General features: G+C 45.8%; 1 protein-coding gene across 1 annotated transcript in view; it reads left to right on the forward strand.

Annotated features, from left to right (window-relative positions):
- Window positions 1-18,361, forward strand: part of opn7b (opsin 7, group member b) — a 46,577-nt gene that overhangs the window by 19,560 nt on the left and 8,656 nt on the right. The window contains exons 2-4 of the mRNA XM_062458410.1: window positions 16,080-16,167; window positions 16,722-16,884; window positions 17,604-17,731. Of these exons, the coding sequence (XP_062314394.1) occupies window positions 16,080-16,167; window positions 16,722-16,884; window positions 17,604-17,731 (379 nt within the window). The remainder of the gene's footprint in view (window positions 1-16,079; window positions 16,168-16,721; window positions 16,885-17,603; window positions 17,732-18,361) is intronic.

Here is an 18,361-nt window from a genome sequence, read left to right on the forward strand (position 1 = left end):
GTGTTACTCTTTCCGTCTGTCCCTTTCCCCTTCTCTCTCTCTCTCTCTCTCTCTCTCTCTCTCTCTCTCTCTCTCTCTCCCACAATAATTTTTCTCTCCAACACGCTCTCATTATAGAGGCTTACAAGAAAAGATCTGCTTGTCTTTAAACAATGTTCCATTCTCCAAAAGCAAAGAAACTCCAGGCCTTATTCTCTTTGACGTGGAATTCTAAATGGTATATCTAAGAACAAAAACTGAAAGCAACATCCACATTGATTGTGTTTGGCGGAGTAACAATGAAGAAATGCTAATGTACGCTCCCTGATACAGAACAGATACTTGGGGGTCTGGCCATAAACGAGGAGTAAATATACGGGAATTGGTGGCAGAGTGCTTCGTCCTTCGGTTTTGTTGTGACGATGGGGAAATGGAATGAGTGGGGAAGCTTTACGAGGGAATCCTGGCTTCTTGCCAACACTTTCCTGAATTTCTTCTCAAGGATTTTATAGTCCACTCCGCCTATCAATCATTTAGTCAATCCATCACCATGCCGATCATTGATGCTGTCACCCTATAGGGAATGCACAATGGCAAGGGCAGCCATGATAACCTCTCTGTGGACGTCTGTCTGCGCACAAACTATGATGATTAATAACATTGAGCATGTGAACCATGTAGCCATACACCACCTACCCACCCAGGAATTAAACACACGCACACTCTTATCTACTCCACTTCCACAGAATATAGCCGCAGAGTCGAGCCTTTGCCACGCAGCATACTCTTTGCTGCGGGACATTCTAAGCAGCGCTCGCTTCCTTTCCATTGGTTGCTGAGTGACCTACTGTGACAATGAACCAGTGAGTGCTGAGTGTAGCGAGTGCCACTTCCTCTGTGTGTTCCCCCTCAGGGCAGTGCAACCAGCCAAATGTTTGAGATGGCGCGACATGCATAGCGCCAAAAGAATATGAATCACTGAAAACCAGGGCTGATTGAATGGGATGCAGTCCCCGTCGCGCAGCTACACTGGCTCATTCGCTCATTTAACGGACGCTGCTATCCACAGTGACTTCCGGAACGAACAGCGCTCAGAGCGTGGCGTGATCGTGAGCCACAGATCCACAAAAGGAAAGCTCAGTGTTCACGACCGACAGCGTTCGGTTTGAAAAGGAAGCCCCACGGTGAAGGGGCCGACGGACAGCAGGTCAGGGGTCAGCTGTGAGTAATTTGCCATCTGTTCACCGAACGCCCACTTGGAGGAAGCGCTCGTTAAAAGTCCAGGGTGAGGAGGAGGCGACGTCAACACCTTCCATCCATTTGCTCGAATCCGCCAATGCGAGGGATGGCAACGTGTTGATGGATCTCCGGTTGTGGCTGAATGCAAAAAAAGGATATGGAAATGGATGCCGATGGAATGTTCAAGGTGGAAGAGTGGAAATATGTACAACTCTGAAAAAAAAAAAACACCTTTATGAGCTTTTGTGTAATCCCACTAGAAGCAACGGGCTATAACAAATAACCCATAAATGCCCAGATGAAAACTCCCTCTTCCTGTTCATCTCCTAGTCACACAGGTTTCACTGCCTTGAACATGCTACCATGGCAACACCAAGGCGGTACGTTTCCCTGATTGGGAAACTTTGTTTCCTTTTAGGAAGTGTAGGCGACGGCAACTCGCTCAGCCAATCAATACCACAGGGGAAGCCAATCAATAGCCTGTCGTCTGAGAGGAAATTTCCGGAGTTGCGGCCCACAAGAGAGACCTATCTTGGTCTGGAGGTGAAGCCAGTGAGATTCCACCTAGATGTGTGAAGGGATTTGGTAGTCATCATGGCTTTCCAAAACGTCACCCGATGAGACAGTAAACCGTGAGTGGTAGCGATCTGTCACTGTCATGATTCATGATTCCTTGAGGGTTTAGGTTGGTTGAGGGGCAGTTCTATGGGCGTATGTGAAGCCCTCTGTGACATGCTTGCGTGTAAAAAGGGCTATACAAATAAATTTGATTTGATTTGATGATTCAGTGGACCCATCTCTCAGCAGTAACGCGTCCAGCAGCCACAGAAGCAACGCTATCCATCATCCCTCCTCCTCCTCCAAAATCACGTGTGGAGAAAACGTTGTCTTTCCTTTCTTTCTTTGTCTTTTACGGCAAATCGAATCCCACCAATGTTAGTTGACGTCATGCGTGCCCCAATCTCAGACAGGGGGATGATGTCAACAAACGACAGCCTGCTCCCGCTGTCTTCAATTTGCCCCTTTCTGTTTCATCCAGATTTGCAGCATGTTGTCATTCACAGCGGCGTTAATCATATTTTTCATTCAGTCAGACATGATATGACTCAATGTGCAGAGCCCGATGTGGGGGGGGGGGGGGGGGTCATTTGGCACATCCAAAGTGACTGCTCTCAGTGTCTCCTCCCCTCTGTAGGTGCCACTGACTGAACACAGTGAACACTCAAACGCCGTTTTGACTGTTCACTGTTGTTCAGCCATAGTGTACCTTGAGAGTTTAGACTCGGGTACATGTTACGGTATCTAGAAGGGTGTTGTACATTACTGGTGGGTGAGGTGGCTGCACACAAGAGGACCTAGTGAATAGAGCTTTGTACATGTATATGAACATCCCTAGTCTTCCCAGCTCTGTGGCAACTCGAGGTGGTGTCTCGTTTCACAACCTTTAAAGTGCTGTGTGTCGTATATTCCTGGTACAGAAAGGCCAGTTCAGGGACATGTACGGTACAATCCTTTGGTAAGCTCCTCATGTTTTTTGACAAACAGACCCTCAGGGGTTTGTGTGTTGTCAGCACAACTTCTCTTTTTGCTCTCTCTCTCTTTCTCTCTCTTTGTCTCTCCTTTGATCCCTTTTCCCCTCCCTCCCTCTCTGTCACCCTCTCTCTTTCTCTCCCTCCCTCTCTTTCCCTGCTTCCTCCCTCCATCCTTCTATTTCACTCCCTCCCTCTCTCTCTTTCACTCTTCTCACTCCCTCTCCATCAGCCCTCCTTCACTCTCTCTCCCACTCTGCCTGTTTCCCTTTTCTCACTCTCTCACTCTCTCCCTTTCTCCTTTTTCCTTTTTGTCCTCCCTCCATCCCTCCTTCTCTCCTTCCCTCCCTCCCTCCCTCCCTCCCTCTCTCCCTCTCTCCCTCCCTCCCTCCCTCCCCCCCCCCCCCCCCCCCCCCCCTCCTCCCCCCCCCCCTCTCTCTCTCTCTCTCTCTCTCTCTCTCTCTCTCTCTCTCTCTCTCTCTCTCTCTCTCTCTCTCTCCTCTCTCTCTCCCTCACACCCTCCCTCTCCCTCACTCCTCCCACCTGACCTCTTTTTATCTCAGTCTCACTCCGTACTTCAGTCAGAGACATTAAAATGAAATGCAACAATTACTTAGAGTATAGATTACTTTTCAGTAATGAGTTTTCTCTGCAGACGCTTCAGTAACAGGGTTTTGTCCAAACCAATAACTATTACAGGCTTAGAAAGTATAACGAACTTAGTATAAATTCCAATTTTCCCATTTCTGGTTAAGCTTGTGCATTCCTCTTTAGCACACAGGACACACACACACAAAATCACATAGCCTATATATTTTTTATATACCATATTCAAGTATACACAGTATTGTTAACAAACATTCTACACACATGCACAGTACATGTATAAGCATACATGTTGCTTGATAACAGAGTGCCAAGATAAAACATCTGTGATGTTCTGTTCAGTAAGTACTGGTGCACTGTTGGAAAGTCAAGGACAAATGACTTGATTTGATTTCATGATGATGTTGTCATATTAGGAAGATCAATTGTGATGCGAAGGGCAAACGTTGACTTTCACTCGCTTGTTCTCCCTCCCTCTCTCTTGCGCGCTCTGTCTCACTCCCTCTCTTCCACCCCCTTTCCCTCTCTGTCTCTCCCTCTCTCTCTCTCTCTCTCTCTCTCTCTCTCTCTCTCTCTCTCTCTCTCTCTCTCTCTCTCTCTCTCTCTCTCTCTCTCTCTCTCTCTCTCCTCTCTCTCTCGCTCTCCCCCTGCACTTCGTGTATGGCTTAATGAAGAGGACCATGTCAGAGGTTTACTGGTTTTATATCCGTTAATCTGTCACACCGGGAGGTGTCTCCTAACAGGATTCCGAGGAACGGAACGCCCCAGTTGATTAGTCCAGCTGTGACAACACGACGGGTGGGACAGAGCGGGCGTTCGAACCGAGGTGTTACATAACGCCCCAGCACCCGGGGGACAGTTGAGAGAGAGATGAGGGTGACATCACTAAAGACAGATGGAGAGAGAGGCGTGAGGGCCAGGTGATGGCGGCAGAGTTGGCCTGGTTTGATCATCCGTGGTTTTGTGATGACTCCACACTTTTTTTAGCATAGACTCTTGGCAAAAAAAAAATATCTGCTTACCCCGTGATTTTGCAATGAGTCATAGGCTTCTTCATGAGGAACTTTTTTTGGACATGGGAGCCGGATTATCAGATATTAATCCCTTCTGAATTCTGATAGCTTGTCCTGTGAAGTATGAGCTAGTGCTATTGGCTCTGAGCCTTCTCCTCTTTGTATCTTGTAGTCAGTCTAAGGTGCGTATGGGGGAAGAGCTATGTATTAGTGGTCCGGATGATGAAATGTCTTATCCAACAGACAGATCAACCGTAGCTATTTTGACACATTTCACAGAATCATACAGCAGCGATAAAAAGGTTTTCTGGTTCTGTTTTTAATGAGCTCTCTCTCCTTCTCTCCTTCTCTCCTTTCTCTTCATGCTCTCCTTCTCACACGTACACAACCCGTTCCTCTTCAAACACAAGCACACACAAAGACGCGCGGTAATTAGTCCTCTATTGTCTCAACGAATCAACAAAGAGAGGCGGAACTGGAGTATGTTTAACTGGTTCATCTGATGTGTCCTCGTGTATTTGGCCAATCGTGCTTTTTAACTCCTGCTGTTGTAGTGAACGCATGCTGTCGTGTTTTCCCAGGTTAGGGGCTTTATGCTAATACCTAGCAGGTGTCACTGTGTGTCTACCTTCGTTCCCCACTGTCGGGCCGCATTATGTCTGCCAAGTGAAAGTGAGGGTTGGGATCTGCTGTCTGCCTCTTAAGCGGCAAGCCGTAATCAGGCAGTAATCAAAAGGTAATCAAGCGCTAAAAAGCCGAGGGGATGACCTGGGAATGCGAGGGGAACTGCGCGTCCACGCGCGCACATACAGTACCGCAGAAACAAGATTTTGGAAGGGGGGGCTGTTGTCATCCTGTCATGTTGTCCTGTTTCTTCTCGCTTCTGTCTCTCCCTCATGGCTTGTGTCTGTTGGCAGCGACTGATGTACAGAGCAGAGGACAGGAGAGGAGAGGACAGGAGAGTGGAAAGAAAAGAGGAGATGAGAGGAGTGGAGAGAGACACTCATATACACCTCGATATATGTTTTGAAGAGGACTTTCCCTAGTCCTAGGCATCCTTTTATAAAGACATCTTCACAAGCAAGAGACGGCTTATGCTGTGGATTAGCAGTACTTGTCTACATTTCCTTATTCATTGGCCAACAAATGGACTTAAGATATACTGCATGAATGCATGGGTAAAGAGCAGGATTAAGTACGTGGGTGTAGGCGTGATTGTGGTGTGGTGTGGTGTGTGCGGATGAATAAAGTCTTACATCTGCCGCCTAATTGCTGTCTTCTGACATAGCATTCGCCAGGCTAATCTTGCTTTGGCACTCAGATAGCATAGCCTTGTTTACACTCTGTTAGCACTTGCGTCCTGATCCACAAACCTCCGTTTGCACACAGATCTCAGCATGCCTGCTAACAGGCTAACTGTCCTGGATGGGTTACAGCCATTTGATGCCAGGAGCACAGGGGAGTCTTGCCCGGGCATATTACATTTACATTTATTCATTTAGCAGACACTTTTATCCAAAGCGACTTCCAAGAGAGAGCTTTACAAAGTGCATAGGTCACTGATCATAACAACGAGATACCCAAGTATCCAAAGTAGCCAAAACATGAAGCACACATTGTGAACAACCAAAATAAGTGCCAAAGGGAAGAACCATAAGAGCATGTAGTTAAACAAGTTACAATTAAACAACATGAACTGCTATAAGTGCAAGTATACCTGTGGAAAAAAGCAAGCAACAATAATAAAAACAATATATCACAGCGAGTACAAAAATTTAAGTCAGTTACCACTAACCACAAGAGCAACAAGTCTCTAAGCAAGAGTCATTGTGATCCTTGAGGGAACTAACATCGGGTCAAGCGAACCATTCCTAAGTACCGTTGTACTCCCGTGTACTATGTGTGTGTGTATGTGTGTATGTAAGTATGTGTGTATGTAAGTATGTGTGTATGTGTGTATGTGTGTATGTAAGTATGTGTGTATGTAAGTATGTGTGTATGTGTGTATGTAAGTATGTGTGTATGTAAGTATGTGTGTATGTAAGTATGTGTGTATTTGTGTATGTGTGTATGTGTGTATGTGCCCAGTAATGTAACACCAGGTCCGTCAGTCCACATAGAGCCGCCTCCCAACTCTGTCCTGCTGCTGTCTCTCTTATTCATTCCTCTTTTCGGCTAGGATTATCACTGCTCACACAGCTGCCTCCACTGGCTCTGCCTTGGTGAAACCTCTCTTTGGAGTGTTTGTGTGTGTGTGTGTGTGTGTGAGAGTGTGTGTGTGCACAGTTGCTTCTGTTAAAATGACCCCACTGTAACACGTCGAGGATTAGCAGAGCAATACAAAGCGAGAAACTAAAACAAACACAAGCCTGGCGGTGTGCCACCACAGGTCCATGCCAAGCAGGAAGAGAGGGAGAGAGAAAAAGAGGGGGAGAGAGAGGGGGGAGAGAGAGAAAGAGAGGGGCAGAGAGAGAGAGGGGGACATAAAGAAAGAGAGGGGGGGAGAGCGGATGAGAGGGGAGAGTGAGAAGATGAGAGAGAGACAGAGAAAGGGGTAGAGAGAGAGGGAGAGTGAAAGAGAGGGGGAGAGAGAAGGAAGGGGGGGTGAGAGAGAAATAGCATGGGAGAAAGAGAGCGCTAATTCCATCCTTTCCCCCTGAGGAGAAGCCTGCTGGCTCGCCCACGAGAGCGAAGAGGCACACAGAAACCCTGTCAACTTGAAACTGACGTTTGCTGCTTGTGGAGGTAGTGGCGGTTGCTGTTGTCTCTCTGAAACCAGCCCAGTGAAGCACTGACCCAGACCGTTTTTCATGTTTGTTCTCACCTCTGTGTCTCCCTCATGGCTTGTCTCTGTTTGGCAGGTAGCGGATGTGGAGGGGCGAGGAGAGGGGGGAGACAGGTGAAGAGAGGAGGAGAGGGGAAATGCAGGAGGGGAGGAGAGGGAAAAGAGGAGAGAGAGAGAGAGAAAAAGAGATTGGGGTGGAAAGGAGCAGAGAGGGGAGTGGAGGACAGGAGGGGGGAGAGGAGAAGAGGGAGGAGAGGAGAGAAAAGGAGGGGAGGATAGAGGGGAGGGGAGGGTTGGAGAAAAAAGTGTTGTGCACCACAGAGGACGAGAGGAACGGGGAGCAGCCGGCAAGGACGTGTGTCTGCAGAGAGAGGAGTGGGTCCATGTGTCCACTACAAGGACACGTGTTGAGGTTGCAGCACTAGTAAGTGCCAGTGACAGAGGCTGGCCGGAGACAGGATCAGCGAGAGTGAAAACAGCGCACAGGTGTGGGTCCGTCCCAGGTGCCTCTGCCAACCTGGCACCAACACTGGCACCCTGCTGCTGGAGAGCTGCCTTCCAGCAGGGTTTCACTCCGACACTAATCCTGCACAGCTGACTTGAATCATGTCCTGGTTGGTGTGTTGAAACGGGTTAGTTCGAAGTGGGGTCGGAGCAGAAACCAGGAAGCTGTGGGTAGCTCTCCAGGAATGACAGAGATGGGAATCATTCAGAGTGCCCTCGTTCTCCTCTCCCCCGCTTCACTTTCACATGCATTCATGTGAGTCTCACAAATCTACACGCAAACACGGCGCCAAAGAAATCCTCACGTCTCGGTTTTGACAGGCAAGTTTCAATTTCACGTGAGATCCGTTTTTTTTCTTCTTCTGAACTTCAATCGTTTTTGGTGTGAAATGTGTCCTTTCAATGTATGTATGCAGAGTGCTGTTGCAGCATTTGATTTGGGGACATATTTGACAATAACTTTCAATTACAATAATATAGTGTTGTCCTGCTCATCCTCGCTGGAAGTTAATATGTTTGCTATTCTGTCACAGAATAGATGTGAGATTGCACGAGCGCACACGAAACCAATACTTGTGCGAAGCCTGTCGTGGAGATGGCTTTTTGAATGTGTGTGTGTGAGTGCATGTAACTGGGTGCAGGTATGTTGAATAAACCAGATAGCACAAACAACATGATTTTCCCAGAAGATAGATTGCATGTCAGATAGATGTATGCTCCGTTTGAAAGTACTATACTGTGCGCTGTATGCATTTATATATACGCATACAGAATATATATATATACATTGCAGGGGGCAGTTTCAGGTGAGGAGTATTGCTTCACAGTTTGGCCTGGTCATGACGTTTTTTCTGCAAGAGACATAAGCTTAGACATACCTTATAGGTTCCAAAAACACTCAATTGTTATTTAGTTCAAATAAGCTAATAACGGGTACAGTACCATTTTGTCTGAAGATTTGAACCCTAACATTAATTTTTTTAATAATGGCTCGAGCAGACCTTAAAACAGGAAGGCAGACTTACAACTAGATAGCAAGTGCGGCAGTTGATACTACAAAAGGATGTATATCAAACTGTGAAGTTTGTGTAGTAAAGTGTACAGTTCTGAATGTGACATAGTTGGTGAATATGAAACTGGCACATCAGTGTTAGTCCAAGGCTGTGTTTTACCTACTGTGTCTGTGGTAAGTTGTGTATGGGGAATGGATGTAGCTCAGAAAGGTTGTCCACATCCCAGAGGTCGAGCGTTGGACTGCAGATCAGATGGTGACTGGTTTAAACCCCCCCACACCCCCAACCAAGATCCTACCCACTGAAATACATTCAAATACATGAAAGAACTGTTAGAGAACCCCAATATAACACATTCCCAGGTCAAGGGACAACCCCTTTTTTAATGTGACTGCAAACAAAGGAATTTAAGACTCAGCCTCTACAGTCTGGTAATATATTAACCGCGTGTGTGTGTGTGTTAAACAAAACGAAGCCAAAGCCCCGTGTGAGATTTACAGAGACGCTAAAAGCCACGACAGCAGCGAGCTCATGTTTTCGCTGTCTCGTTTCAGCCTAGCTGCAGAACAGAGGTGCACAGATGGATGAGGGTGGGTTGGAGGAGGACGGAGGGATGAAGGGGTGCAGGGATGCAGGGTGTGCGAGCGCAAAAACCCCCCCTCAGTGCCAGCGTTTGGATTGATTTGAATCAAACTGAGTGGTTGAAACGAAGGAACGGATACTTGGATGAGCGATGACGCTGGCACAGAAGGGGGAATTGATGAAGGGATGGAGATGGTGACGGAAAGAGCACCCTTGTTGTACATACTTTAAGGAAGTCAGATGAAGCCAAGGCAAATGAGGTGCCTGGGACTGTAACTGAACTCCCTGCTTACCGAGCTAGAAGCCGAGCATGCTGGGTAAACATGATTCAAAGATGAATAAAGGAATCATTTGTGAGTGTGTGTGTGTGTGTGCTTTTTTGTTAATTTCTCCCACTTGGGTTCTAACCAGTTTATTCTTGTCTGTTGTCTTTGTCTAATGAGAGACATGGGGTTGAGGCATCAAAGAGTTTCTCTACACAGACACACGCACACATTCACACAAAGTAAAGTGCTACCAAGTGTAAAAAGAAATTCCATTCTACATAAATGTCAAAGGATGTTTTTAATTTTTTACAAACTACACTTAGAGCTTGCTTTCCTCCTTCTATTGTACAAGTGGAATGTTGATAAGAGAGAAAAGGAGCGGGAAATAAAGGGAGAGAGACATCAAAAGAGAGAAAGAAAGAGAATCGTAAAAGAGACGATGCTTTTGTCTTTTCCTAATGTCACATTCATATTCAAGGACAACATGGTTGATTTACATAAACGTTAGCGCAATATGAGTTTTGACATTTAAATGGCGAGCTCATTACTCGTCCACCACTCTCCCTTTTATCTCTCTTGTTGATCCCAAGCTGGAAACACTTACGTTAGAGTGAAAGGAATTCTCCGTAGATATGTGAACGTCGAGAGAATGAAAGGGCTTCGTTATTTGACCAAGAAGTTGCCTTACAGGTTCACTAAAGTTTAAACAACAGTTGAGAATATTTGCTCAGGACCAGTCTGGTTCAGAACTTCATTTTATCCAAATATACAGAACGTCTTAATCCTGCTCAAAACGACTTTTCCCAGTGATGAAGGGAGAGGGCTGTGTGATGAGTAAGCATGTCCCAGAACTTATGTTAAGATTAGCTTCCAACTTTAATTTCTGGGTGGAGTGTATCTCGTGATAAAATATTGACCATCCTGTAGGCCCAAGGTCAGAAGAGTGTTTGATAGTATCAGTGCTTATTGTTGAAGGTCCTTCCAAAGTAAGACACACAGTAGTTGACCATGGAACAGAAATACCCTCGCTTGCAGCGCCATTACCATTGGGATTATGTGGCGTTAAGAAAGAATTTTTGGGTTGGTTGGTAGGTAGGTAGGTAGGTAGGTAGGTAGGTGAGTGAGTGAGTAGTTAGGTAGGTACGTAGGTATGTAGGTGAGTAGGAGGAGATAAGCAGGTAGTCATAGGCTAAATGTGATAAGGCACATCTACAAACTGAGGCAATGTTTCTTGTTAATTGAGAAAAATTAACTAAACGCATGGACAGGCCGGAAACACAACCCCATAAGTCTTCCCTCAATAAACATGCTTTTTTCAATATGCTTCAATGTAAGCCCACTAAACTGAGTTTATGGACCACGTTAATGTTGGGAACCTACCGTATCTTTTAGTGAAGGTAATGATGTGAAGGACATTCAATAAGTACTTTGGGATATCTCATAGTAGTAGGCTTGTGTAAATGTCTGGGTATGCACCTCAATCAGCAGTTGACCTGCAGCTGGGTTAACTATGATTAAATCAAATTTGTCCTGCCACACATTCTAAAGCCTAAATGTTTGCCTCAGTCTAATGGGAAACATGGCTTTCATGTTAAGTACGCAATTGCTGATTACGAATGCATTGAAATACTAACATGTTGGTCTTGTTTGCCTCACACTAATCTCTATAGAAGCTTCACTTAGTCAATTGTGACATTCAAATAATAATCAGTCATAATAATGGTACAATCTTACAACTGATTTACAGACACACACACACACGGACTAACAGACACACACCCGCACAAACGGAGGAGGAGAGGAGGGCAGACACAGGCAGAGCACAGGAGAGGAGAGGGACGGGCCTATTCTGTGATAGCACTCTACCTCTCACCTCGGGACAGAGAAATGTGTGGCGCGTTTGTCAAGGGGTGGTGAGGGAAAAATGAGTCAAACGAAAGAGAGATAGGGGCAAGAGAGAGAGTGACTGAGGGGGAGTGTGGAGAGGAAAGGAGGCACGGAGGCAGGGGAGTGTGGGACAGCAGCAGGCAGTAATATTGCAGGAAAGGCATTATAATCCTTCTCGTCCTGTTTACATAATCGCGCTTATTATTGTAATGGCCTTGCCGTTCATCATTTCTCTCCGTCTGAACGTTCTCTGCTTATCGCCTCCCCCCGATGTAATTGCGTTGCTTACACTTCTTGCTCTTTTAACCCTCACTCAATAAATGACCACCTTTTTTTTGTGCTCGTGCGGACTAAATCGATATTGTTACAAGCACATTCACAGGGGAAGCGTGAACGAGTGAGAGACAGACAGAGATGCAGGGAGGAGTAGAGAGAGGGAGAGAGAGAGAGACAGACGGAGATGCAGGGAGGAGCAGAGAGAGGGAGAGATAGAGAGAGACAGACGGAGATGCAGGGAGGAGCAGAGAGAGGGAGAGATAGAGAGAGACAGACGGAGATGCAGGGAGGAGCAGAGAGAGGGAGAGATAGAGAGAGACAGACGGAGATGCAGGGAGGAGCAGAGAGAGGGAGAGAGAGAGAGACAGACGGAGATGCAGGGAGGAGCAGAGAGAGGGAGAGATAGAGAGAGACAGACGGAGATGCAAGGAGGAGCAGAGAGAGGGAGAGATAGAGAGAGACAGACGGAGATGCAAGGAGGAGCAGAGAGAGGGAGAGAGGGGAGGATCGAGTAAGACGTCACAGATTCCCGAGGAGCAGATTTATTTTTACTTCTGAGAAGGGGCCAATCTTAATTACGACTCTTCCTCTGTAGTCTTTTGGGGACACTCAACGTGTGGGGCTCTCCTTGGGCTCGGCTAATATGTCATGTGCAGTTTATGACCGTGTAGCGAGACTCATTACTTATGCATTTAAACAGCCTTGCAATGGGCTCGCTAAGTGCTGTGTGCTGTTGAATGGCATATCTCTCGCTCTCACATGGTCTGGCACTGTGACACTTCAGTGTAGGCATGTGAGTCTGTGGGCATGAGAGAGAGAGAGAGAGAGAGAGAGAGAGAGAGAGAGAGAGAGAGAGAGAGAGAGAGAGAGAGAGAGAGAGAGAGAGAGAGAGAGAGAGAGAGAGAAGGAGAGGGAGAGAGACAGAGACACACACTCAAGGGATCTGGAGATGGCGCAAGGTAGACACACATACATGCACACAAACACACACTCAGTCACAAATACAATGGGAAATCCACATATTTTATTATCGAAACAGAACCAATATTTTCTTCAGCTACTCGCCGGCTGCTTGTTTTCTTTTTTCAAATCAGATGTGGAACTGTTCTGTGATGTGGTGAAGCGTGCGCTAAACAAATCCAATTGAAGTCACAGATGATAAAGTTAGGGGGGGGGGGGGGGGGGTCTAGAAAATGTTGCCGGGAGAATTTGGGGGCTGATACTGGAGAAAGATAGAGCCAGAGAACAGAATCTAATCCAAATTCTAAATTTAACTTCACAGCTCAAGTATAATCCTTTTTTTTTTTAAGCCAATAGTAATGAGTAAACATGCCCTCTTCTCCAGTCCACAATCTAAGCTGAGATGTTTGCTACTGCCACTGAGATGATGTGTGTGTGTGTGTATTTGTGTCTGGGCAAGAAATAGTTTGACATTCACTGTAACTGGACCTCCCGCCTTTAAAAAAAGACGTTGCTGACAAGTGGAGAACAAGGCCATCACATGTATGACAGCAATGCACATGGGGGGTGTGTGGGGGGGGACAATGCACATGGGGGGTGTGTGGAGGGGGACAATGCACATGCATTGTCCCCCCCCCCACACACATCCCTTGTGGTGGGGGGGGTTTGAGTTGTCAGCACCTGCCTGGTCGTCGGTCAGCCAACGCTGGACCTGGTCGCGAGTCTCCCGGTCCTGTCCTACATCTATAAAGTTGAACAATGGATTTTGTGTTTTAAAAACCCATCGACACTGTATGACTATGTTTAGCCTGTGTTCTGCTCCTCTCTCTCACCAACCGTCTCTGGAGGAGGGGATCCCTCTCTGAATTGCTCCTCCCAAGGTTTCTTCCATTTTTTTCTCCTGTTGAGAGTTTTTTGGGAGTTTTTCCTTGTCTTCCTTGAGGGTTTAGGTTGGTTGAGGGGCAGTTCTATGGGCATATGTGAAGCCCTCTGTGACATGCTTGCGTGTAAAAAGGGCTATACAAATACATTTGATTTGATTTGAGCAAGGCTACTGGCAGCACAGGGATGACAGCAAGGCTACTGGCAGCACAGGGATGACAGCAAGGCTACTGGCAGCACAGGGATGACAGCAAGGCTCACGGTAGCACAGGGATGACAGCAAGGCTCACGGCAGCACAGGGATGACAGCAAGGCTCACGGTAGCACAGGCAGGATACCGTAGCAAGGCTTTTCTGAACATCGTCTCTCACTGTACAATTGAACTGAAGGATGACAGCCTCCTTCTAACATTCTCCCACCCACACAGACTGTAGCTCAAGAGAGAGCGCTGTCAGAAATGTGGGGAGAGGATGAATGACAGCTTGTGCATGCAGGTGCTTTACATTTTAAAACGTTTTCTTTTTGTTGATCCTTTTGTTTCCCCCGCCTTCTCTTATTTTATTCATCCCCCACTTGAATTGTAGTTTTCTAAAAGCTTTTTTCTTTCTTCTCACCTCCTCTCTTTTATTATCTTGTATGCTTAAACTAACAAGTTCATCTCATAATGTTTGACTTTTAGGTTCATTTTGCAGTTGTTTCAGAAAGAGAGTCTGAAATAATGTTCAAGTTAGGGGATTGACTGGTATTATTGGTCTGTTGGTTTTGGTTTTCTGGTGTTTTGGTTAGTGTGAAAGACCTATGGGCCTATGTACAATGAATGTGTTTTAGGAGAAGTTTACAGTTGGTTAAGAAGCTTGATACAATGAATGTTGATTCAACTCCATTTGGTAGAGATGCCATTTGCAGTTTTATGACACCTAACTAGGAGACGTGAAGTCTAGAGACGGGAAGTCTGGGTGACCTGGGAGAGTTCCACGACATTAGGTTCTCCACTTTTCCATGAGTGACAGACAATGTTTCAGAAGGCACTACTGTCACCCATGCATTTATAAATAGGCAAACTCCTGGAGTATGTCATGAACATAAGGCAAAAAGCAATAGAAGACAATTTCAAAGTGTAGTCTTCCAATATTGTTTACAATGCTTTGGAACCAGTCTGGTTGTGGAATAAAATCTTGACCTTGCACTTCAGCATCATGGCTAGAACTGTGCATTCAAAATCCGTTTGTGTTCTTCTGTGTAGCTACGCTGCATTTGAACAGTTGATCAGTCAAACAGAATGATTAGCATGAGGTTGGTCAAGTTCTCAATGAGTTATTTGTATTCCTTGAATCGATAGTGTAACTTTAAAGTAATTTGACAGACGTCAGCAAGTGCAAGTAAAAAGCATTCTGTTGAATTCATTGTTTAAATTAAATCCTATCAAACAACCGGCAGGAATCTTTCCTGACATGTTCTCGTTTTCAACAGATCTGATGCCAGTTTTTATGTGCTATGCCTTTTATCAGCTAAACAGGTAGATGAAAACATGGCTCTATGAAAAACTGAAAGAAATTAAGCAAATCTTTTTTTGTTGTATTCATTGCCTGCAGACCAAAACATTGGTTGCCCATAAATGACGCACAGACACTTTGAAAAACTTGATTTAGGCTTCTCCCTTCGGCTGTTTATTTTTATTATATTTTGAATCTAACGAAAGAGGTCCAGCAAAACAAACGTGGCGCCTCAGTCGGAAGTGTTTGAGCGTATACTATTACCATGGCATCTCTGCTAATACGTTATCGGTATATTCCATTACTCCATGCGCAGAAGGTGCATTCAAGACAACGCTCTCTCTAACATGCTTGGGAAATGGAAAGGTAAAAAACGTAATATGCATGTTTGTGACATGAATGAAATGACGTGAGGGGGCCTATCTACATATATATATGACAGGCCACTTCAGCCTTATAAAATGTAATATGATCCGCCCACTGTTTACAGAGTAGCTTCAATGAAGAAGGCCCTGGCATTATAAAATGTGCAGCCTGTGGATTGGTCTTGGAAAAAAAAATCTAAAAATATTTCATGTGGATTTGCGGGAGACTGGCTATCAAGACACAAGGCTTTCAAATATATCTTGCTGGAAGTTTTAATGTGAATAGATCTCAGTGGGCACTAATGGAAACACTTCAAAGAGTTTCCTCTCCTCCGACAAACAAAGTCTGAATGACCGAGTGATTTAGTATGCACAGCCAACCCGTTCACTGAAAAACCTTTTAATTGTCTTATGGAAATCTGCAGATGAGAGAAAGAAAATAGAGTCTTGTATCAAGTTGTGATAACAGCACAGCCAAGCCTTTAATGCACCAATAAAATACTTAAAGACCAGATCCAAATGAGGATGATTCTCATGTGCAAGCTGTTGATGAAACAGACCAGAACAACCAGGTTGTTATTTTGAATCAACATTGGTGAGATCTTGTATCTTAGGCTTGATCCTTCTACGATGGCCACAAGCACCTCAGTCTCTCATGAAACACAAACAAAAACCTCTCTGTGTATCTCTCTCTCTCTAGATGGGAAATGCGTCGGAAACATCTTTTTTTGTGTCCACCATATCTAAAGAGAACGACATCATCATGGGAACCATCTATACCATCTTTGGTAAGTACTGTTTTACTATACTTGTAGCGGCAGTTGCATGACCACACATCAAAGACAATGACTTTGTTTTAAGCCCAAACCCAAGATTGATGTAAACATTTTTAAAAGTGTGTTTTGATGTATCCTGTGTTGGCCATGGATGGAAGTCTTTATATCCAGTTCGATTGAACATGGACAGTACAGTTGGTATGGGCTAGAGGACAGTTTTGATAAGAATGGATTCGATTCTAAATCAGAGAGATTTCATCCCCAAAAATGTTCTAAAAGCATCGGACAGGGGTGCTCATTTATAAAGCATACAATTTTCCTAGAAGAAAAAGATGAAAAGTACATTGACGTATTGTGCATGTCGACTGTATCATGTAATCATACATCCACTCAGAACACGCCGTAAAAATTCAGACACAACTCCCGCAACTCCACGTGATACAGTCTGTTTGGTGTGCTCCATTCTCCCCGAGCGACAACCGTTCAAATGTCTCTGGAACCATCCCGCTGTTCGTCTCTGTCTCTCTCTTCCTTTCTCAATCTGTCTCTCCATATCTGCTGCCCAGGTGTCCTCTCGATGGTGGGGAATAGCATCCTGCTGTTTGTGGCCTATAGAAAGAAGTCCTCCTTGAAGCCAGCTGAGTTTTTTGTGGTGAACCTCTCCATCAGCGACCTTGGTATGACCATCACCCTGTTCCCCCTGGCCATCCCCTCAGCGTTCTCTCACAGGTAAGAATGCCTCTCCTCTCCACCCCTCTCCTTTCCTCTCTTCTCTCCTCTCCTCTCCTCTCCTCTCCTTTCCTTTCCTCTCTTCTCTTCTCTTCTCTTCTCTTCCCTCCCTCCCTCCCTCCCTCCCTCCCTCCCTCCCTCCTTTCCCCTCTCCTCTCCTTACCTCTCCAGTGGTTTGTTGGTAATTTAAGGTGAATTTCTTGCATTCTTCCTCCAAGGGATGGGTCACATCTTCACACGTTGAAAAGGAGGAAGAGAAGAAAGAATAAAAAATAATAAAGTGAAGTCACCGCAGGATGAGTTTCACATTGCTGCCCCTCCCTGGGAGAGCTACTGAACACGTCTCAGGAGGGGGGGTGGGGGGTGTACGTGACACATATCGTGATTGATTATGCACGGTCAGATCTCTCCCCTTCTCTTAAAGCCTCTGCACTTCTGCCCCTGGAGGTCTCTCTCCCCCGGTCTCTCCCGAGTTCATGATTGATAGTCTGCTGACTGCATCTGTGACTGAGTCACGGTACAGTACTGCTGCTTTGTGTCTGAGATGGAGTCGGGAGATGGGGATTGGGGAGCAGAAGTCATTGTTACCACTCTCTTGGAAGAAGGACCCGACCTGATTCTTCCACCACAGTCATTATAAACGTCATTCATCATGAAATCTCTCTCTCTTCATGTCTCTCTCCTCCTCTACCTCTCATTTCTCTCTCTCTCCCCTTCAGGTGGCTGTACAACGAGGTGACATGTTTGGGATATGCCTTCTGTGGCGTCGTCTTCGGTCTGGCCAGCCTCTCCAACCTGACGGTGCTGTCGTCCGTGTGCTGGCTCAAGGTCTGCTGTCCCAACTACGGTGAGAGAACCCTGCTGAGGGGACGACACCTCGCCTCCAGTGAACACGGCGCCGTCCCTTGTGACTTGTATTTGACGTGGACTTGGTCCGGAATAGAGGGGCACGGTTATGTAAAAGCTGAAAGTTTAGAGTTCCTGCTTAATTATCCCGGACCGTTGCAAAAGTTCATGTTGTGCCCAGTAGGGCAACTAATTACGAGAGTTGAGGAGGACAAGGAAAGCGGCAAAGTGGGAAAATACTTTTCAAGGAGATTTTTAATACCTCTCGTTGAAGGACACAGGGAAACATATTTCCGCATTAAGTCCATTAATTCTGCATGCATTCACATTTATTAGCACTTCATTATAATATTTATTTGATAGGTGTGCACGCATTCTAATAGGCCTCTCTGAAATGAAGAGCTTTCTGGTCCTTAGTGATTCTGTTTGTGTTCTCTGTTAGATTAGAGCTGTTGTGTTTGTCCAACGATTTTTCCTGAAAACACCAGGGGGGTATTCAAGAAAGCAGGTTAGGCAACATAAGCGGGTAAGTTAACCCACCAGCTGATTCATAATGTTGCAGCAACCTAGTGGAAATGTTGCTACAATGCGGTGTGTCAGCTGGGGAGTTAACTTACCTGGGTATGTCACA

The sequence above is a fragment of the Osmerus eperlanus genome, chromosome 4, assembly GCF_963692335.1.
Source record: "Osmerus eperlanus chromosome 4, fOsmEpe2.1, whole genome shotgun sequence".
Classification (NCBI taxonomy): domain Eukaryota; kingdom Metazoa; phylum Chordata; class Actinopteri; order Osmeriformes; family Osmeridae; genus Osmerus; species Osmerus eperlanus.